This window comes from Thamnophis sirtalis, unplaced genomic scaffold (genome assembly GCF_051295495.1).
Source record: "Thamnophis sirtalis isolate CommonGarterSnake01/CBP01778 unplaced genomic scaffold, rThaSir2_p1.2 scaffold_2, whole genome shotgun sequence".
NCBI classification, from domain to species: Eukaryota; Metazoa; Chordata; class Lepidosauria; order Squamata; family Natricidae; genus Thamnophis; species Thamnophis sirtalis.
The window spans coordinates 103389637-103409791 of record NW_028261382.1 but is presented as its reverse complement, the minus strand read 5'-3'; the positions used below and the strand labels follow the sequence as shown (position 1 = coordinate 103409791).

Sequence of the window (20155 nt, the reverse complement as noted above, 5' to 3'; positions counted from 1 at the left end):
TGAGCTCGGTCAAAGAATTGTGCAGCTCCTGTCCAAATGGAGTTAGGGACACTGTACTTTTACATAAATACATGTATTTAGATATTTATTTATAAATAAATTATAGATACTGTAGGTAGGTAGATAGGTAGGTAGATAGATAGATAGATAGATGATAGATAGATAGATAGATAGATAGATAGATAGATAGATAGATAGATAGATGGATGATAGGTAGGTAGGTAGGTAGATAGATAGATAGATAATGATAGATGATAGATAGATAGATAGATAGATAGATAGATAGATAGATAGATAGATAGATAGATAGATAGATAGATATGATAGATAGATAGATAGATAGATGATAGATGATAGATGATAGATGATAGATGATAGATGATAGATAGATAGATAGATAGATAGATGATAGATAGATAGATAGATAGATAGATAGATAGATAGATAGATAGATAGATAGATAGATAGAGGTAGGTAGGTAGGTAGGTAGGTAGGTAGGTTTATTTACATTTATTTACATTAACAGAGGGATAGAATTATTCAGTTTTGGTCATCATGATGTAAAAAAAGATGAGATGGATGGATGGTTGGATGGATGTTTGTCTGTGTGTGTCTCTGTGTGTGTAAGACACGGTGGCTCAGTGGCTAAGACATTGAGCTTGTTGATCAGAACGTCAGCAGTTCAATGGTTCAAATCCTTAGTGCCACGTAACACAGTGAGCTCCCATTACCTGTCCCAGCTTCTGCCAGCATAGCAGTTCGAAAGCATGTAAAAGTGCAAGTAGAAAAATAGGAACCACCTTTGGTGGGAAGGTCACAGCGTTCCGTGCGCCTTCGGCATTGAGTCATGCCGGCCACATGACCACAGAGACGTCTTCCGACAGTGCTGGCTCTTTGGCTTTGAAACGGAGATGAGCGCCGCCCCCTAGAGTCAGAAACACTAGCAATTTATGTGCGAGAGGAACCTTTATGTTTACCTATATATATGTATGTATATAAAATATAAAATCTATATTTACAGAAGACAAGATATTCAGGAACACACTGTCCCTGGGCAGTTGTCAAAAAGTGAATTACAGGGTTGGAGAAAGACCTACAATGTAGAATAGAATGGAATGGAATGGAATAATACAATAGAGAATATAATGGAATGGAATAGAATAAAATAGAATAATACAATGTAGAATAGAATAATACAATACAGAATAGAATAGAATAGAACATAATAGAATAGAATAATACAATATAGAATGGAGTGGAGTGGAATGGAATGGAATAATGCAATATATAATAGAGTAGAGTAAAGTAGAGTAGAGTAGAGTAGAGTAGAGTAGAGTAGAGTAGAGTAGAGTAGAGTAGAGTAGAATAAACAGAGTTGGAAGGGATCTTGGAGGTCTTTTAATCCAACCTCCTGCTTGGGCAGGAAACCCTATACCACTTCAGACGAATGGTTATCCAACATCTTCTTAAAAACTTCCGGTGTTGGGGCATTCACAACTTCTGGAGCCAAGCTGTTCCACTGGTTAATTGTTCTCACTGTCAGGAAATTCCTCCTCAGTTCTAGGTTGCTTCTCTCCTTGATTAGTTCCCACCCATTGTTTCCTGCCTTGCCTTCAAGTTCTTTGGAGAATAGCTTGACCCCCCCTCTTCTTTGTGGCAGCCCCTGAGATATCGGAACACCCCGATCATGTCACCCCTAGTCCTTCCTCTCATCATAGGTCTCCCTGAAGTTCTAATTCAGGATCTCTAAACTCATCCAGAGCGCATTGCTATATTTTGGAAGTTACGTTTATGAGATTCAAGCCTTCTACCCTCCTGTTTCCGATTCCACCACAAAACCGTGGACGACAAAATCGCGCTCGACGAAAGCGTGTACGTGACATCATCACAGCACGACGAAAACATCGCGCTGTGATCAATAAATGTAAAAATAAAGCGAAAACCTTACCCTAACCCCCCAAACCTAACCCTAAACCTAACCCTAAATCTAACCCTAAACGTAACCCTTAACCTAACGCTAAACCTAACCCTAACGGTTTAAACCTAACCCTTAACCTAACCCTAACCCTAACCCTAAACCTAACCCTTACCTTTATGTGAATTGGCTTGCTTTAATTTTATTTTTATTTCAATTTTTAATTTTTTTTGTCGCGCTGTGATGACGTCAAATGCGCGCTTTCATCGAGCGCGATTTTGTTCTCCGCGGTTTTGACTGGTCACGCCTGTTTCCCACCCAAACTGAGCTACCGTCACTTCTCTGAAAAACCTGGGGGGGGGAGTCCCCAATTTTAGCGAAGGGTGGGTGGAAGAAGAATAAAGGACCGTCTTCAGTTGGGAGATAACTTGAATCTCCTGTTGTCATGGTTACAGAGTCATCCTGACTCTACCCATTAAGAAGATGGGGATTTCTTGGCCTCCAAAGCTGCCATTAGAGCATTTTAACGTGTTCCTCCCAGATTGCAAAGAAATTGGGAGAAAGAGAAAGGAAAATGACGGCGTGTGTCATCATCTGCTTTGTCATTCTCCATCACACCCTCACAATCGCAAGAGTTTTCTGTTCACTAACCATAGTAAATACTACCTTGGTATGACCTTTATTAAAAATGACCCCTGTGGATGTCCCATATGTTTAGTGAATAACAGAATAACAGAGTTGGAAGGAATAGAATAGAATGGAATAGAATAGAACAAAATAGAATAACAGAGTTGGAAGGGACCTTGGAGGTCTTCTAGTCCAACCCCCTGCCTAGGGAGGAAACCCTATACCGTTTCAGACAAATGGCTATCCAGCATCTTCTTAAAGACTTCCAGTGTTGGGGCATTCACAACTTCTGGAGGCAAGTGGTTCCACTGATTAACTGTTCTCACTGTCAGGAAATTTCTCCCTAGTTCTAAGTTGCTTTTCTCCTTAATTAATTTCCACCCATTTCTTCTTCTTCTTCTGCCCTCAGGTGATTTGGAGAATAGGAATAGGAAGGGGCCTTGGAGGTCTTCTAGTCCAACCCTCTGCCTAGGCAGGAAACCCTACACCGTTCCAGACAAATGGCTATCCAACGTCTTCTTAAAGACTTCCAGTGTTGGGGCATTCACAACTTCTGAAGGCAACTTCTGTTCCACCGATTAATTGTTCTTAACTGTCAGGAAATTTCTCCCTAGTTCTAAGTTGCTTCTCTCCTTGATTAGTTTCCACCCATTGCTTCTTCTTCTTCTTCTTCTGCCTCAGGTGATTTGGAGAATAGGAATAGGAAGGGGCCTTGGAGGTCTTCTAGTCCAGTGTTTTTCAACCACTGTGCCGTGGCACACTAGTGTGCCGTGACATAGTGTAAGGTGTGCCGTGGGAGAATTACTTTATATATAGTCAATATAGGCACAGAGTTAAAAAAATTTTAACATTTTCTAATGGTGGTGTGCCTCGTGATTTTTTTCATGAAAAAAGTGTGCCTTTGCACAAAAAAGGTTGAAAAACACTGTTCTAGTCCAACCCCGTGCTCAGGCAGAAAACCCTATAACATTGCAGACAAATGGTTATCCAATCTCTTCTTTAAAACCTGCCATTAAAGAGCCGAGGTGGCGCCGTGGTTAAATGCAGCACTGCAGGCTACTTCAGCTGACTGCAGTTCTGCAGTTCAGCTGTTCAAATCTCACCGGCTCAAGGTTGACTCAGATAGATAGATAGATAGATAGATAGATAGATAGATAGATAGATAGATAGATAGATAGATAGATAGATAGATAGATAGATAGATAGATAGATAGATACTTTATTTGTATGCCGCCCTTTTCCCTGAGGGGACTCAGGGCGGCTCACAATTCAGGGGGAGGGAAAGACAAACGAGTTACAAACATGAAGACAATACGTCGTTAAAAAAGCACAACAGTCATACTATTCGAGTGGGTTTGAAGTCTTTAGCCCCAGGCCTGTCGGGACAGCCAGGTTTTAAGGGCTATGCGGAAGGTCTGGAGCCTTCCATCCTTCCGAGGTGGGTAAAATGAGGACGCGGATTGTTGTTGGGGGCGATATGCTGACTCTGTAAACCGCTTAGAGAGGGCTGAAAGCCCTATGAAGCGGTATATAAGTCTAAATGATACAGCATGGGTTGCACAGGTAAACCCACCAGTGGCTGGCTAGGTTAGGTGGTCTTAATAGAATGGACCTTATAGATTCATTTTAGTTTGGCCTTTTACTCCAGTGCCCTGGAGTTCCAAAGTTGACTTTTAACTTCCTCATATTACAAATAGGGCTGAACAGTGTGGCAAGACTCTGTAAAGGAGGGGCACAGGAAGCCAGGCGTGGGGGGAGAGATACAACAGAGAAGTTGCAGAAAACTGTTGGTATGAATATCTGCTTTTGTATTTTTCCAAGATGTACTTCCCTGTTCTGGACAGGGGTTTTTACGTTTTGTATGAATACGCCTCTTTAAACGCCCTCTGATTGACGAAGTTTGATTAAAGGTATAAAATCACTGCCCTGGGCGTAGCCAGGCCAGTTCAGATGTTGGTGTGTGAACACGCTGAACTCGATGCATCCAATAAACCTGTTTCTCTTCCTTCGTGGTCTCAAGTCCTGATCTTTCGTAAGTAGATTAACAAACCTCAATCTGCTGCAACATTTTTGGCGAGCCAGCCCAGGAGTTGAGGGGTCTTTGGGACCCTCTGGAACGTCCATCCCGGTGTCAGAGCTCATCTTGTCAGGGGGAACCTCCCTGGCGCCAACGGACCCGTTTGATCCGAGGGACTTCCCAGCGACAGAGGGCTCTGGCAGCAGCGTTTGGCGATTCCAAGAACCACCAGAGAAGGACCAGAGACCAGGCATCTAAAAGGCTGGCCAGCATCGCAGGAGGGAAGCCAAGTATATGAGGCAAGTACTGTGGGAACCCTATTTAGACCCGGACTCCTTGTTGAGCCGGAGGTGAGGCCTGATCTCCCTCACTAGGTGAAAGGTTTTGGGGAGGATTGTCTAGTGTATGTGTGTGTGTGATTGAGGGGGGGGGCTACTGCATTTCCCTAAGATAGCCGTGTCCATCCGGTATCCTGGGTCAGAAGCCTGTGTGGGGTGATTGCTAAATCCTTGTTGTCTGGTACCCTGGGAGGAGTTGGGCGGGGGGGGCAGCAGTGTTCCCTTGACCCCTTATAATATATGTTAAATCATTTTAAAGAAGGATATGTGACTCAGGACTATGGCATTGAGTGAAGCAGGCATGAGCTTAAAAAGTTTTGTGAATCAGAATGGCCCACTTTTGGTTTTGGGAGGCCCAACAAAGGCAATTTTTGATCCCAACATAGCTTTGAATATCCATAGGTTAGTGTTTGATCCTGTTCAAACAGGATCCGTATATTGACGTGTAGTACAATTTGTTGAGGAGACAGCTTGGCTAAAAAAAACAAATGCAAAAGACCAACAGTGTATTCTTAATGGCTGTTCGGGTTGCACACCCCAAATGTCCCAAGCAGAGCCACCAATCCTAGCTAGTGCCCCAGAAGACTTGCCAGAACAGGAAGAGGATCACCACGACCCTCACCACGACCATGCCAAAGTGGGGCTACACCTAGTAGCTCAAGAGACTTGAGGGCATCAACAAGCCGAGCATCTGTGGAGTGGATAGAGTGAGGGCTGGACGGTGTGACCTCTATGATGTCAGAAGAAAGTCCTGTCAGAGGGACAGGGGATGGGGACCCTCTGAGAATTTTGGGAGAAGAAGGAAGAGGAGATAGAGCAGTCTGAAGAGAGGGAGAAGATTAGAATTGCAGTGTCTAGCATTCTAAAACCTGATGTCCCTGCTCACACCAATCTGGCTGACTTTATTGAGCAACGCTTCCCTTCAAGGGACCCAAGATGGAGCCCCTATGACCCCCACCAGTTGACTCTGCTACGTAATCATCAACAGTTAATTGTAAGGGCTGTCCGGCTGGGAGGGAAGCCAGCCACTAAAATGTCTAAACTCTGCCGAAAGCCCCCAGGTTTTTATTTATGGTAACCACTAACCTTCCTGAAAATGCTCGGATGCTAGCTATGGCCTTTATTTCTCAGTCATCTGACACAAGCTGTAGAAGCTGGAAGGGGCACTGGGGAAGCCCCTCAATGAGCTTCTGGAAGTAGCTAGACAAACTCTCGTCAATAGAGACTTGTTGGAGCAAAAGAAGAAAAAAAAAATCAAAAGATGCAGGAAAAAAGCAGAAGTGCTCGCGGCAGCAATTAGGGAGGGGAAACAGGCCACTGGGGAGGGGAGTACCTCAACCGGGACTGGGCTCCAGTCTGCTATTGCTATTGCTATTGCTACAGTTACAAACAATGGCCAACGCACTGTGTGACAACTCATTGCAGAACAAAAGTTACACTGCTATCAAAGAAATGGTGTGGCCTTACTAAGGCTTTCTAAAGCGGTACAAATTCTTCATGCAATTTTTATTTTATGCCTTTGTTTATACAACCCAGGCTTATTACCTTTTTTTTTTGGCTACTGTCAGACATGGCTGGCTCATCCTTAAGCCAAGGTGGCGCAGTGGTTAAATGCAGCACTGCAGGCTACTTCAGGCTGACTGCAGTTCAGCAGTTCAGCTGTTCAAATCCCACCAGGCTCAGGGTTGACTCAGCCTTCCATCCTTCCGAGGTGGGTAAAATGAGGACCCAGATTGTTGTTGGGGGCAATATGCTGACTCTGTAAACCGCTTAGAGAGGGCTGAAAGCCCTATGAAGCGGTATATAAGTCTAACAATTGCTATTAAGTGATCATCCACTAAATCTCCAAGGTCCCTCTCCGGCGACCAAGTTCCTTGGCTCTACATTAACTCTAGCTATGTCTGCAATTCCAATCCAGGGAACATTGGAAAGAATGAAAGAGACTCAGGTGGGGAGAAAATTGCCATTTTCTTCTTCTTCTTTTTATAACACTTTACGGGGTTGAGAATGTGCTGCCGGACAGATTTTTTGATTGAAAGTGATCTTGAAACACTGACAACAAATGGAGATTTATAAAAACCACTTAGACCTTTATTGAAAAATCAATATGCCCTAAATATGCAAGGGAAAAGCAACTATATACGAACAGCTGCGAGAGCAACGTGGAATAAAAGAATACAATTTTGCAAAACGTTTGCAGCAACGCTGGAAGTCTTTAAGAAGATGCTGGATAGCCATTTATCTGAAGTGGTGTAGGGTTTCCTGTCTAGGGCGGGGGGGGGGGGGGCGTGGACTAGAAGACCTCCAAGGTCCTTTCCAAGTCTGTTATTCTATTCTATCAGGGGTCTCCAAACTTAGCAAATTGAAGGCTTGTGGACTTCAGCTCCCAGAATTTCCCCAGCTAGTAGCCATGTGAATTGACTGGCGAATTCTGGGAATCGAAGTCCAGAAAACTTTAAGTGGCCAAGTTTGGTGACTCCCTGTTCTAGATCAGAGGTTTCAAGGTTCTCTCCCCCCCCCCCCCGAACAGCCTTTGCAACTGGCAATCCAGAGATTTCATGAGAAACAGAGTGAGAAATCGCCCACACAGAGACCAAAATGTTTTTTTTCCCCACTGGGGGCTCTCAATCCCAGGAGCCAACAATAGCATCCAGATGATCTTCTATTTTGATCATCATCTCAACCGAAAACAGCCCCTCCTGCCGGGGAAGATGTGAGAATGCTTGGTCTGCTAAAGGCATATGCTTTGCTCAGTTTTTCCCTTTCTTTTTTCCCCCAGGCTTCAGCTAACATTTATTTTTTGAATTATTCATGACTCGCCCAAACCTTTGCTTGGGGTGAGTTCTTATAATCGAAGCATTGGGTTTTGCAATCTCTCTCTCTCTCTCTCTCTCTCTCTCTCTCTCTCTCTCTCTCTCTCTCTCTATCTATCTCTCTATCTCTCTATCTCTCTATCTCTATCTCTATCTCTATCTCTATCTCTATCTCTATCTCTATCTTTCTATCTTTCTATCTTCTATATCATCTATATATCTATATCTATATCTATATCTATATCTATATCTATATCTATATCTATATCTATATCTATATCTATATCTATATCTATATCTATATCTATATCTATATCTATATCTATATCTATATCTATATATCTATCTCTATCTATCTCTATCTATCTCTATCTATCTCTATCTATCTCTATATCTACATCTACATCTACATCTATCTATCTATCTATCTATCTATCTATCTATCTATCTATCTATCTATCTATCTATCTATCTATCTATATTAGAAGTTCCCCCTGTTCCTTTCTTGCGTTGAGAAAGCCAGCTGGATAAAAAAGATACTAAGGATAGGTTAGACTGAAAATCACTTAATCAGAATCATCAGAATAAAGCTGGAAGGGAACTTGGAGGTCTTCTAGTCCAACCCTCTGCTCAAGCAGAGATCCTATACCATTTCAGGCAAGTGACTGCCCAGTCTCTTCTTAAAAACATCCAGTGATGAAGTGCCCACCACTTCTGGAGGCAAATTGTTCCACTGGTAAAATTGTCCTCACTATTAGGAAGTTTCTCCTTAATCCCAGGCTGCTTCTCTCCTTGATTGGTTTCCATCCATTGCTTCTTGTTCTGCCTTCAGGTGCTTTGGAAAATAAGTTTCCCCCCTCTTCTTTGTGGAAGCCCCTCAAATACTGGAAGACTGCTATCATGTCACCCCTAATCCTGCTTTTCTCTAGACTAAAGGTAAAGGTTCCCCTCACGCATATGTGCTAGTCATTCCTGACTCTAGGGGGCAATGCTCATCTTTGTTTCAAAGCCGAAGAGCCAGCGCTGTCCAAAGACGTCTCCGTGGTCATGTGGACAACATGACTAAATGCCAAAGGTGCATGGAACGCTGTTCCCTTCCCACCAAAAGTGGTTCCATTTTTCTACTTGCATTTTTATCTGCTTTCGAACTGCTAGGTTGGCAGAAGCTGGGACAAGTAACGGGAGCTCACTCCGTTATGCGGCACTAGGGATTCAAACTGCCAAACTGCCAACCTTTTGATCGACAAGCTCAGTGTCTTATCTACTGAGCCACTGTGTCTCCTTTTTCTATACTAGACATGCCCATGTACTAGACATGCCCAAATTCTCCAAAGAGAGAAGAGAAAGAGAGAAGAGAGGGAAGGGAAAAGGAAGGGAGGGGAAAGGGGAAGGAGAGGGGAAGGGAGGAGAAGGGAGGAAAGAAGAGAGGCAAGAGAGAAGAGAAAGAGAGAAGAGAAAGGAGAGAGAAGAGAGGGAAGGGAAAAGGAAGGGAGGGGAAGGGGGAAGGAGAGGGGAAGGGAGGAGAAGGGAGGCAAGAGAGAAGAGAAAGAGAGAAGAGAAAGGAGAGAGAAGAGAGGGAAGGGAAAAGAAAAGGAGGGAAGGGGAAGGGGGAAGGAGAGGGAAGGGAGGTGAAGGGAGGAAAGAAGAGAGGCAAGAGAGAAGAGAAAGAGAGAAGAAAGAGAAAGAGAGAAGAGAGAGGAAAGGGAAGGAGAAAGGAGGGAAAAGGAGAAGGAAAGGAGAAGAGAGGAGAGAAAGAGGGAAAGAGGGAAAGAGGAAAGAGAAAAAAGGAGAAAGAGGGAAAGGAAAAGAAAAGGGAAAGAAAGGAAAGGAAAAATGAGAGGAGAGGAAATAAAGGAAGGGAAGGGAAGGGAAGGAAAAGAAAGGAGAAAGGAAGGGAAGAAGAGAGAGAAGGGAAAGGATGGAGTGAAACGGAAGACCATCTCCAATAACCAAATAGCATGAAAATAGCTTTGTTTTCTTCAATCAGTATTTCTCAACCTTAGCAAACTTTTAAGATGTCTGGACTTCTTCAACTCCCCAAATCACACACACACACACACACCCCGCCCACGGGTGGGTTCTTGTACCAGTTAGTACTGGTTCGCTTCACGCATGGACAGTTGACTGAAAATTGTTCTGTGCATCAGCAAAAACATGCTGGGCCAAAAACATCACTACTGGTTGAGCCGAACCAAGCTGAATCCCTGGTGTGGGGGGTCAGCAATAATAAAAAAAATATCCACCCTGGGAAAATTCTGTTGAGGTTAATGGGAAGTGGGGGGGGGGGGAGAGAGAGAGAGATAGAAAGAGGTCAATTTGCAGCTCTTGGAGACACCTAGTGGCCGAATCCTGCCACTGCTAACCGATGCGTAATCATAACCCATAAGGTGTTGACTTAGGGAACGGTTTGATTTGCTTTGCTAGGCTGATTGAAGAGGCTTCCTTTCAATCCTGCTTTTCTTGAGCAGATCTCCATGAGCCTCCAAGCTGGAGATTGTCCCTTTTATCCTCTCGGCCCATCAGAGTCTAGTCCAGTGTTTCTCAACCTTGGCAACTTGAAGATGTCCGGACTTCAACTCCCAGAACTCCCGCTGGCTGGGGAATTCTGGGAGTTGAAGTCTGGACATCTTCAAGTTGCCAAGGTTGACAAACACTGGTCTAGTATCTGGTAGGGATATAAAATGAATGGACAGATAGCTTCAAGCTCTGGAAAGATCACCCTTTCACCACGAGAGCTAGAAGGGAGCTCAGTGGTCCTCTAGTCCAGCCCCCTGCTCAAGCAGGAGATCCTATACCATTTCAGAGAAGTGGATGTGCAATCTCCTTAAAAACCTCCAGTGATGGAACACCCACATCTTCTTCTTTTTTTAATTGAGAATTTTGAAAAAAACAAAACTTTTACAAATATTTACTTCCCCCCTCCCCTCCCTCCCCAACCCCCCCCAACTTCCCCTCCCCCCCCCGACTTCCCAGAACCAATACAGGGTATAAATCTTTAACAAAAACATTCTAAAATAAACTTTTTAAAAAAAGGTTAATGTCATCTTTCATTTGAGCTTTAACTCCTCCTTGCTAGGCTAACTCTAAACAGATTATATCATTCCTTGTTTCTTCAGTCATAAACTATCTGGAATTTCTTAGTCTCCTATTTATTTTGAGTATAGTCAATCCATCTTCTCCACTCCAGTTTATGTCTCTCGTTTGAGTGGTCCTTGAGATAATGCTGATATTTTAGCCATCTCTGCTAGGTTTGTTACTTTCAATGTCCATTGAATAGCAATAGCAATAGCAGTTAGACTTATATACCGCTTCATAGGGCTTTCAGCCCTCTCTAAGCGGTTTACAGAGTCAGCATATTGCCCCCAACCACAATCCGGGTCCTCATTTTACCCACCTCGGAAGGATGGAAGGCTGAGTCAACCCTGAGCCGGTGAGATTTGAACAGCCGAACTGCAGAACTGCAGTCAGCTGAAATAGCCTGCAGTGCTGCATTTAACCACTGCGCCACCTCGGCTCTTGAAAGCACCCACATCTTCTGAAGGCAAACCGCTCCACTGGTTTATTGCTCTCACCATTGTGAAATTTCTCCTCCGTTCTAAGTTGCTTCTCTCCTTGATTAGTTTCCACCCATTGCTTCTTGTTCTACCCTCAGGTGCCTTGGAGAATAGTTTAACTCCCTCTTCCTTCCTTCCTTCCTTCCTTCCTTCCTTCCTTCCTTCCTTCCTTCCTTCCTCCCTCCCTCCCTCCCTCCCTCCATCCATCCATCCATCCATCCATAGAATAGAGAATTGGAAGGGACCTTGGAGGTCTTCTAGTCCAACCCCCTGCTCAAGCAGGAGACCCTGTACCATTTCAGACAAATGGCTACCCAACATCTTCTTAAAGACTTCCAGTGTTGGGGCATTCACAACTTCTGGAGGCAACTTCTGTTCCACTGATTAATAGTTCTCCCTGTCAGGAAGTTTCTCCCTAGTTCTAAGTTGCTTCTCTCCTTGATGGGTTTCCACCCATTGCTTCTTGTTCTACCCTCAGGTGCCTTGGAGAATAGTTTGACTCCCCTTCCTTCCTTCCTTCCTTCCTTCCTTCCTTCCTTCCTTCCTTCCTTCCTTCCTTCCTTCTTCCATCCATCCATCCATGCATCCATGCATCCATCCATGCATCCATGCATCCATCCATCCATCCATCCATCCATCCATCCATCCATCCATCCATAGAATAGAGAATTGGAAGGGACCTTGGAGGTCTTCTAGTCCAACCCCCTGCCCAAGCAGGAGGGCTTATACCATATCAGACAAATGGCTATCCAACATCTTCTTAAAGACTTCCACTGTTGGGGCATTCACAACTTCTGGAGGCAACTTCTGTTCCACTGATTGATTGTTCTAACTGTCAGGAAATTCCTCCTTAGTTCTAAGTTGCTTCTCTCCGTAATTAGTTTCCACCCATTGCTTCTTGTCTGGCCCAAAGGTGCTTTTTTCAGCAGGCAACTGGACTTTCTTTGAAGGCATTTTGCTTCTCATCCAAGAAATTTCTCCAGCACTGACAGGAGAGTGGGGAATGGAAAGATCTGACTATCCTATCAGAGCTGAAGAAGCTTCTTGGATGAGAAGCAAAACGCCTTCAAAGAAAAAGCAAGAAAGTCCAGTTGCCTCCTGGAAAAGCAACTTTGGGACAACCATGACTGAGAATCTCTACAGACTGTTCTCACTGTCAGGAATTTTCTCCTTAATTCCAGTTTGCTTCTCTCCTTGATTAGTTTCCATCCGTTACTTCTCGTCCTGCCTTCTGGTGCTTTGGAGAATAAGTTGACCCTCCCCTTCTTTGTGGCAACCCCTGAGATATTCTATTGCTATTATATCATCCCTTAGTCCTTCTTTTCTCTAGACTGGCCAAACTGTTCTTCATATGTTTTATTCTTTAGGCCTTTAATCATCCTAGTTGCTCTTCTCTGCACGAGTTTCAACCTTGTTTTTGTTCTGTGGTGACCAAAACTGGATGCACCAAGGATCCTTTTTCAGGAGGCAACTGGATATTCTTGTTGTTGTTTTTTTGAAGACATTTTGCTTCTCATCCAAGAAGCTTCTTCAGCTCTGAATGGATGGTGGGGAATGGAAGGATTGATACTCCTTGCAGACAGCTGGTCATTTGCATCCTTTGAGAGGGTCATTGAGGCCACTTGGAGGTCTGTCTGTGTCCTCAGGGTCACCTGAGTGGTGCAAATGGTTCCTGTCCTCTGCAACTTTTTTCTTCTGGAAATCCATCCCTGCTCCCACACCATTCCAAGAATGTTCATCCCAAATTGTATATCTCAAAGTCTGTAGAGATTCTCAGTCATCCAGGTCAGGGTTGTCCCAAAGGTGCTTTTTCCAGGAGGCAACTGGACTTTCTTGTTTTTTCTTTCGAAGACGTTTCGCTTCTCATCCAAGAAGCTTCTTCAGCTCTGACTGGATGGTGGGGAACGGAAGGATTTCTACTCCTTGCAGACAGCTGGTCATTTGCATCCTTTTAGAGGGTCGTTGAAGCTACTTGGGGGCTTAATTGTCTTCAGGGTCAACCGTGTAGGTGAATGAACAAATAAATCCTTCCATTCCCCACCATCCAGTCAGAGCTGAAGAAGCTTCTTGGATGAGAAGCAAACATCTTCAAAAGAAGAAAAAAACCAGAAAGACCAGTTGCCTCCTGAAAAAGCCCCTTTGGGACAACCATGACCTGGATGATTGAGAATCTCTACCGATTTAAAACCGGATGTACTCTTCCAAGTGTGGTTTGAAGTTTGCTTGTCGCTGTTGTTCTTTCTCCTGTCTCTTTTAGCGAGAAATGTTGATTTTTCTCAGGGCCTCCAGAATATCTTCTTCCTTCCCTCCTTTTTTTTTTTTTGCAGTCATCCTCCCCTCTTTCCACCCACCCACCCACCCACCTTCCCCTTCAAACCTGCCAAAAGAAGGACTTGAGTAGCCATAAACATGTTTTTGGGCAAGCTGTTTTTGGCTCACCTTCAACCGCAACGCCAAAGCACCACAGCAGGTGGGCAAGAGAAGGTTTTTAGTCATTGTCCACATGGTGGGTTGAAATGCAAAGCTCCACATTTGCCAGCTCAAAATAGCAAGTTAAAGGCAGAGTCATGTTGTGTTTTTTCCTAACCGCGCCGTTGCTAAGAAACCATGATTGCAGGAATGGGAGCCCACAAGTGAAGCAACTGTTGCCAACCATGATTAGCTGAGTTGAGGGGCTTTGAGCAAACATGACTTGGGCGATGGAGAGGGGACCTTTCTGCGGTGGTTGGGCCTACGTTAGATTTCAGAGAAGGACCTTCCAACCTTCTAATGAGCTCTTGCAGGCCTCAAGGGACAGATTGAGATGGAAAGAAATAAAGCCAGTCTGGATCCTTCAGAAAGTGGAAAAGTTAAATCTGGAGTATTAGCTTCCCAGAACTGATAGTAGTAACGTCTGACAGCGGGCATGAGTCCCCATCTCATCCCAACCCATCTCAACCCATCTTAACTTAATTCAACTAATTCCACTTCAACCCATCTCAATTCATCTTAATTTAACTCAACCCATTCTAAGTCAACCCATCTCAACCCATCTTAACTCAACCCATTCCAACCCAACCCATCTTGACCTAACTCAGCCCATCCCATCCCAATTCATCCTAGCACAACTCAACCCATCTCAACCTACCTTAACTCAACCCATTCCAACCCAACCCATCCCAACCCACCTCAATCCACTTTAACCCATTCCAACCCAACCTCTCCTAACCTAACTCAACCATCTCAACCCATCCCAACCTATTTCAACCCACCCCAACTCATTCTAATCCAATTCAACCCAACTCAATCCATTGCAATCCAACTCAACCCATCTTCCTTCCTTCCTTCCTTCCTTCCTTCCTTCCTTCCTTCCTTCCTTCCTTCCTTCCTTCCTTCCTTCCTTCCTTCCTTCCTACCTACCTACCTACCTACCTACCTACCTACCTACCTACCTCTCTCCCTTCCTCCCTACCTTCCTACCTTCCTACCTCCCTACCTTCCATTCATCCTTCCTCCATCCCTCCCTCCCATCAATCATATATATTTCCTTCCTTTTTTCCTTCCTTCCTTCCCTTCCTCCACCTTCTTCTAATCATACATCTCCTTCCTTCCTTCCTTCCTTCCTTCCTTCCTTCCTTCCTTCCTTCCTTCCTTCCTGTGTTTCTTCTTCTCCTTCCCTCTCCTCTCCCTCCCGCACCCCTCTCTCCAATCATACTGCTCCTCCATCCATCCATTCCTCCCTCCCTCCCTCCCTGGGACCTATGAAATTTCACCATAAGGATCTTTTGAAATTTAGCCAGAAAATAAGACAGTTGAACCCAAGGCCAACATTTCCTCTGAAACTCTCAGAGAGCAGCTGAAGTCCTGGAGAGGAAAGGCACCATCGACTTCTTTTTACTTAAAAAACATCTTCTCGGGTGTTTTTATACGAACCTGGGGTGGGAATCGAGTGGGCAGAAGCATTTTGTATCTCCGTTCAGCTGCTGAGCTGAGAGCCGAGTGAATTTATTGCCAGCCATGCTGGAAATCCAGGTGTTTTGCTGAGATCTTTCTCCCCCCCCCCCATTTTATGTGCTGGTGTCGTTAAGCCTCTTTTTCTAAAAAGAAAAAAAAAGCACTTACACATTTGCACACCCCGGCGGGGTTCAGCTGGAGGGGAGAGTAAAGCTGCAAGTAAAACCTTCCAGATGGAGCTCCGTTTAAAGGAACTCAATCCTGGGGCCTAACAGGCAAAAAAAAACAACAACTCAGCATCCTATTAGCAAGAATGTTTAGTTAAAGTTTGCTGGCTATTCGGATGCTCGTAGCAGGGCGAATAAAGCTACAGGAAGCAAACCCAGAATGCATGCCCAGCCTGTCTGGATGGCTTTGGAGGCTGGAATCAGCCTTGTTTCTCCTAGGAAGACAGCTGTTGACAGGCTTATGGGTCCATTTATGGGATGGGGGCTGGTTTGCCGTGGCAAAAGATGACATTCTGCAGAAAAAGACCCACTTGTTTATTCTGGTCAGCCACATATCATGGGTGGGTTACTGCCGGTGTTACTGTCGGTGTGCTGCGTTTTAGTGAAGGGGGGGGGTGGTTTCGGGAGGCAAAAAAATGCTGTATTCGGTGTATAAGATGCACCCAGATTTTCAGCCTCTTTTTTGAGGGAAAAAGGTGCGTCTTATACTCCGAAGAATACGGTAGTTGTGTGATAAGCCCCTAGCAGAGAGGGGAGGGGAGTGCATTACACAAGCAGGTGTGACCTCAGACTATCCATAATGCCCTAATTCAGTGATGGTGAACCTGTGGCACATGTGCACCGGCCAGCTCATCTTCCAGTTACTGGCGCGCATGCGGGCATGACAATCAGCTGGCTGGCATCCATGCTCACGCCGGAAAACGGAAGGCCAGCTCTTCCAGCTTCCAGCACTGCTGTGTGAATGAAGGCCAAGTGATCCATCGGTGAGGTCATGCGTGCCAGGTGAGACGGCTCCATTTGCCACTTCGGGCACGCGTGCCACAGGTTCCCCATCATGGTTCTTTGGATCACTGCCTTTCACCTTCCTGCATTTTGAACTTCCTGAAATCCACATCCCAAAGGGCCTTTTTTTTTTAAGAGCCGAGGTGGCGCAGTGGTTAGGGTGCAGTACTGCAGGCCACTTCAGCTGACTGTTATCTGCAGTTCGGCGGTTCAAATCTCACTGGCTCAAGGTTGACTCAGCCTTCCATCCTTCCGAGGTGGGTGAAATGAGGACCCGGATTGTTGTTGGGGGCGATATGCTGACTCTGTAAACCGCTTAGAGAGGGCTGAAAGCCCTATGAAGCGGTATATAAGTCTAACTGCTATTGCTATTGCTATTCAGCAGGAAAGTAGACACTTTTTTCCTTTGAAGGCATTTCACTTCTCATCCACGAAGTTCCTCCACCTCTAACAGGATAGTGGGGACTGGAAGGATCTGACTATCCCATCAGAGCTGAAGAAGCTTTTTGGATGAGAAGCGAAACGTCTTCAAAGGGAAACAAACCAAGAAATTCCAGTTGCCTCTTGAAAAAAGGGACAAGAGTGACCTGGATGATTTGAGAACCTCCCTAGACATGAAACTCCATGGTGTCTCTTCTTCCCTTCTGCAGGTTGCTTGGCCGAGCCCCAAGGAAGAGCCTCAATCCAGATGTGAGAAGGCTGGATTAATCTGCCGCTGGAACTGGGGGCCAGTTCTCTCTCTCCCCTTTCTCCTGTTATGTCCAAGATCTGCTCTTTGCCTGGGAATTGCGTTGAGTTCCAAAGGACCAGGGGACTAGGATGAGGAGGAGCAATAGATATTCCTTGAACCTGCTTTGGTTGTTGCCACCATTCCTGGCGTGGACCGTGGTGGCCCTCGACTTGCGACCGTCGCCGTGCACCACTTTGGTCCAGGGCAAGTTTTTCGGGTACTTCTCCTCTTTCGCCGTCTTCCCGTTGAATGCTTCCCATTGCAATTGGATTATCCAGAACCCCGACCCTCGGAGATACACCTTGTACCTGAAGGTCTTGAAGCCCTCGGGTCTCTGTGACCGCCAGCAGATACGCACCTACCAGTTCGACTCCTTCCTGGAGTCCACGCGGACCTACCTGGGCATGGAGAGCTTCGACGACGTGCTGAACCTTTGCGACACCTCCACCCGCTACGCCTTCCTCCAGTCCAACAAGCAGTTCCTGCAGATGAAGCAGAGCCTTTCCAAAGTGGACAGCGGGTGGGTCAGGCGGAAACCGGCCAAAGTCCAGGAAAGGGACTTCTCGGTGGAATATCTCGTGGTGGGCAACAGGAGCCCCAGCAAAGCCGCTTGCCAGATGTTGTGCAAGTGGCTGGATACTTGCCTGGCCACCAGCAGCAGCTCCCATCCGTGTGGCATCATGCAGACCCCGTGTTCTTGCTTCAGCGGCGAGGTGTTGGACCAACCCAGCGAGATCCTTGGCTTAACCAAAAAGCAGGACGATTGTTTCAAGGATGGGATTTACTTGGAGAATTGCATGAGTTCTACCAAGGACACCAGCGGGCTGGATTTCTTGGGTAAGTAGGGGATGCTTTGATGGAAGGTTCCCCCGTGTAATGTTTGCCTGACTGGATGATGAGATACGACGTCTTTTCTTTTAAGCCGTTACGGTGTGCCCAACACAACTAAGCTTATTGCCCAAGTTAACTTGCTTTGATTTAAACCAGTTATGACCAGCAACGTAGAATTGTTGGATTTTATGTTTACAGACAAAGAAATAAAGGGAAACTAAGGTGAAGGTAAAGGTTCCCCTTGCACACGTGTGCTAGTCATTCCCGACTCTTCTCTTCTCCATTCCATTCCATTCCATTCCATTCCATATCTCTTCTCTTCTCTTCTCTTCTCTTCTCTTCTTCTCTTCTCTTCTCTTCTCTTCTCTTCTCTTCTCTTCTCTTCTCCTCTCCCATTCCATTCCATTCCATTCCATATCTCCCTCCTATTCCATTCCATATTTTCTCTTCTCTTCTCTTCTCTTCTCTTCTCTTCTCTTCTCTTCTCTTCTCTTCTCTTCTCTTCTCTTCTCTTCTCTTCTCTTCTCTTCTCCCATTCCATTCCATTCCATATCTCTTCTCTTCTCTCCTCCTCCTCTCCTCTCTTCTCCCATTCCATTCCATATCTTCTCTCCTCCCCTATTCCATTCCATATTTTCTCTTCTCTTCTCTTCTTCTCTCCCATTCCATTCCATTCCATATTTTCTCTTCTCTTCCCTTCTCTTCTCCTCTCCTCCTCTCCTCCTACTCCATTCCATTCCATATTTTCTCTCCTCTCCTCTCTTATTCCATTCCCTTCCATTCCATATTTTCTCTTTCTCTTTCTCTCTCCTCTCCTCCTACTCCATTCCATTCCATTCCATTCCATTCCATATCTCTTCTCTTCTCTTCTCTTCTCTTCTCTTCTCTTCTCTTCTCTTCTCTTCTCTTCTCTTCTCTTCTCTTCTCTTCTCTTCTCCTCTCCTCTCCTCTCCTCTCCTCTCCCATTCCATTCCCTTCCATTCCATATTTTCTCTCCTCTCATCTCTTATTCCATTCCATTCCATTCCATCTCTTCTCTTCTCTTCTCTTCTCCTCTCCTCTCCTCTCCTGTCCTCCACTCACTTCTTCCTTTACAGTTTATCCCAATCATCTGAAGCTTCATTGAATATCCGCAAAGCTTAAATGACACAACATGAGTCATGTGCCGCTCTTCAGATTTGCAACTGGTAGGTGGACAAGGCTTGGCTTCGACAGCCCTCTTTTCATATTTCCTTCTTCCTCCCCCAAAAGGAAATTCTCCTTCCAAACAGAAAGTTGGAATCTCTCCCTCCTACCCCCCCACACTCCTAAAGTTACGGTGGGCTCGCCAGCCTGATGTTGCTTCAAGAGTTGTTTTTATGCCTATTCCTTTTGAAACAGAACCATACAGTTTCCCGGGAATTTTAAGCTGTGCTGACATTTATCTTAATGTGAAATGTTAATGAAAACCGAGAGAGGAAGAGAAAGAAGAGAAGGGAAAGAAGGTAGGAAGAAAGAAGGAGAGAAGAAAGAGAAGAAACTGGGGGAGGAAGGAGGGAGGGAAGAAGAGAGGGTAGTAAAGAGGGAAAGAGGGAGGGAAAGAAAGAGAGAAGGAGTGTTGAAAGGAAGGAAGGAAGGAGGGAGGAAAGGAGGGAGGTTAAGAGGAAAGAAAGGAGGAGGGAAAGAGGAAGGGAAGGAGGGAAGGTATGTGTGAAGGAGGGGGGGATCGAGGGAGGGAAAGGAGGGGGAAGGAAGGGAGGAAAGGAGAAAAGAAAGGAGGGAAGGCAGGGGAGAAGGAAGTAAGGGGGGGAGGGAAGAAAAGGGTATGGAAAAGAAGAAATGAGGGAAGAGAAGAGGGAGGGAAGGAATAAGATACCTAACCTTTGATGTTTATAATGATTTGATAGTATGGGAATATCTGAAATGTAGTTGTATTGTTTGTTACAAGTTATGGATGTTGTATTTTCTTTTTACCAATAAAATCTTTTTTTAAAAAATTTAAAAAAAGAAAAGAAAAGAAAACCGAGAGAACAGGAAAGGGAAGGAGGGGGGAAAAAAATCAGGAGAGGAGCAGGCTCTTCTCCAAAATTAAGATTTAAGATGGGAACTGAATCACGGAGAGATCCAACCTAAATTAAGGTGAACTTTCCTTACGATTAATCAGTGGAACCACTTGCTCCCAGAGGTTGTGGGTGCTCCTTCACTGGAGGCTTTCAAGAAGAGACTGGAGAGCCATTTGTCTCAAACAGTATAAGGTCTCCTGTTTGAGGGAGGAGAGGGGTTGGACTAGACTAGTGGTCTCCAACCTTGGCAACTTTAAGACTTGTGGACTTCAACTCCCAGAGTTCCTCAGCCAGCAAAGCTGGCTGAGGAACTTTGGGAGTTGAAGTCCACAGGTCTCCAACCTT

The 20155-nt window shown here is 45.1% G+C and overlaps 1 protein-coding gene across 1 annotated transcript in view; it reads left to right on the top strand.

Annotated features, from left to right (window-relative positions):
* ADGRB1 (adhesion G protein-coupled receptor B1) overlaps positions 1 to 20155 on the top strand; it is a 303358-nt gene that overhangs the window by 70435 nt on the left and 212768 nt on the right. The window contains 1 exon segment of the mRNA XM_087706632.1: positions 16858 to 17774. Coding sequence (XP_087562758.1) covers positions 17027 to 17774 — 748 coding nt within the window. The 5' untranslated portion in view covers positions 16858 to 17026.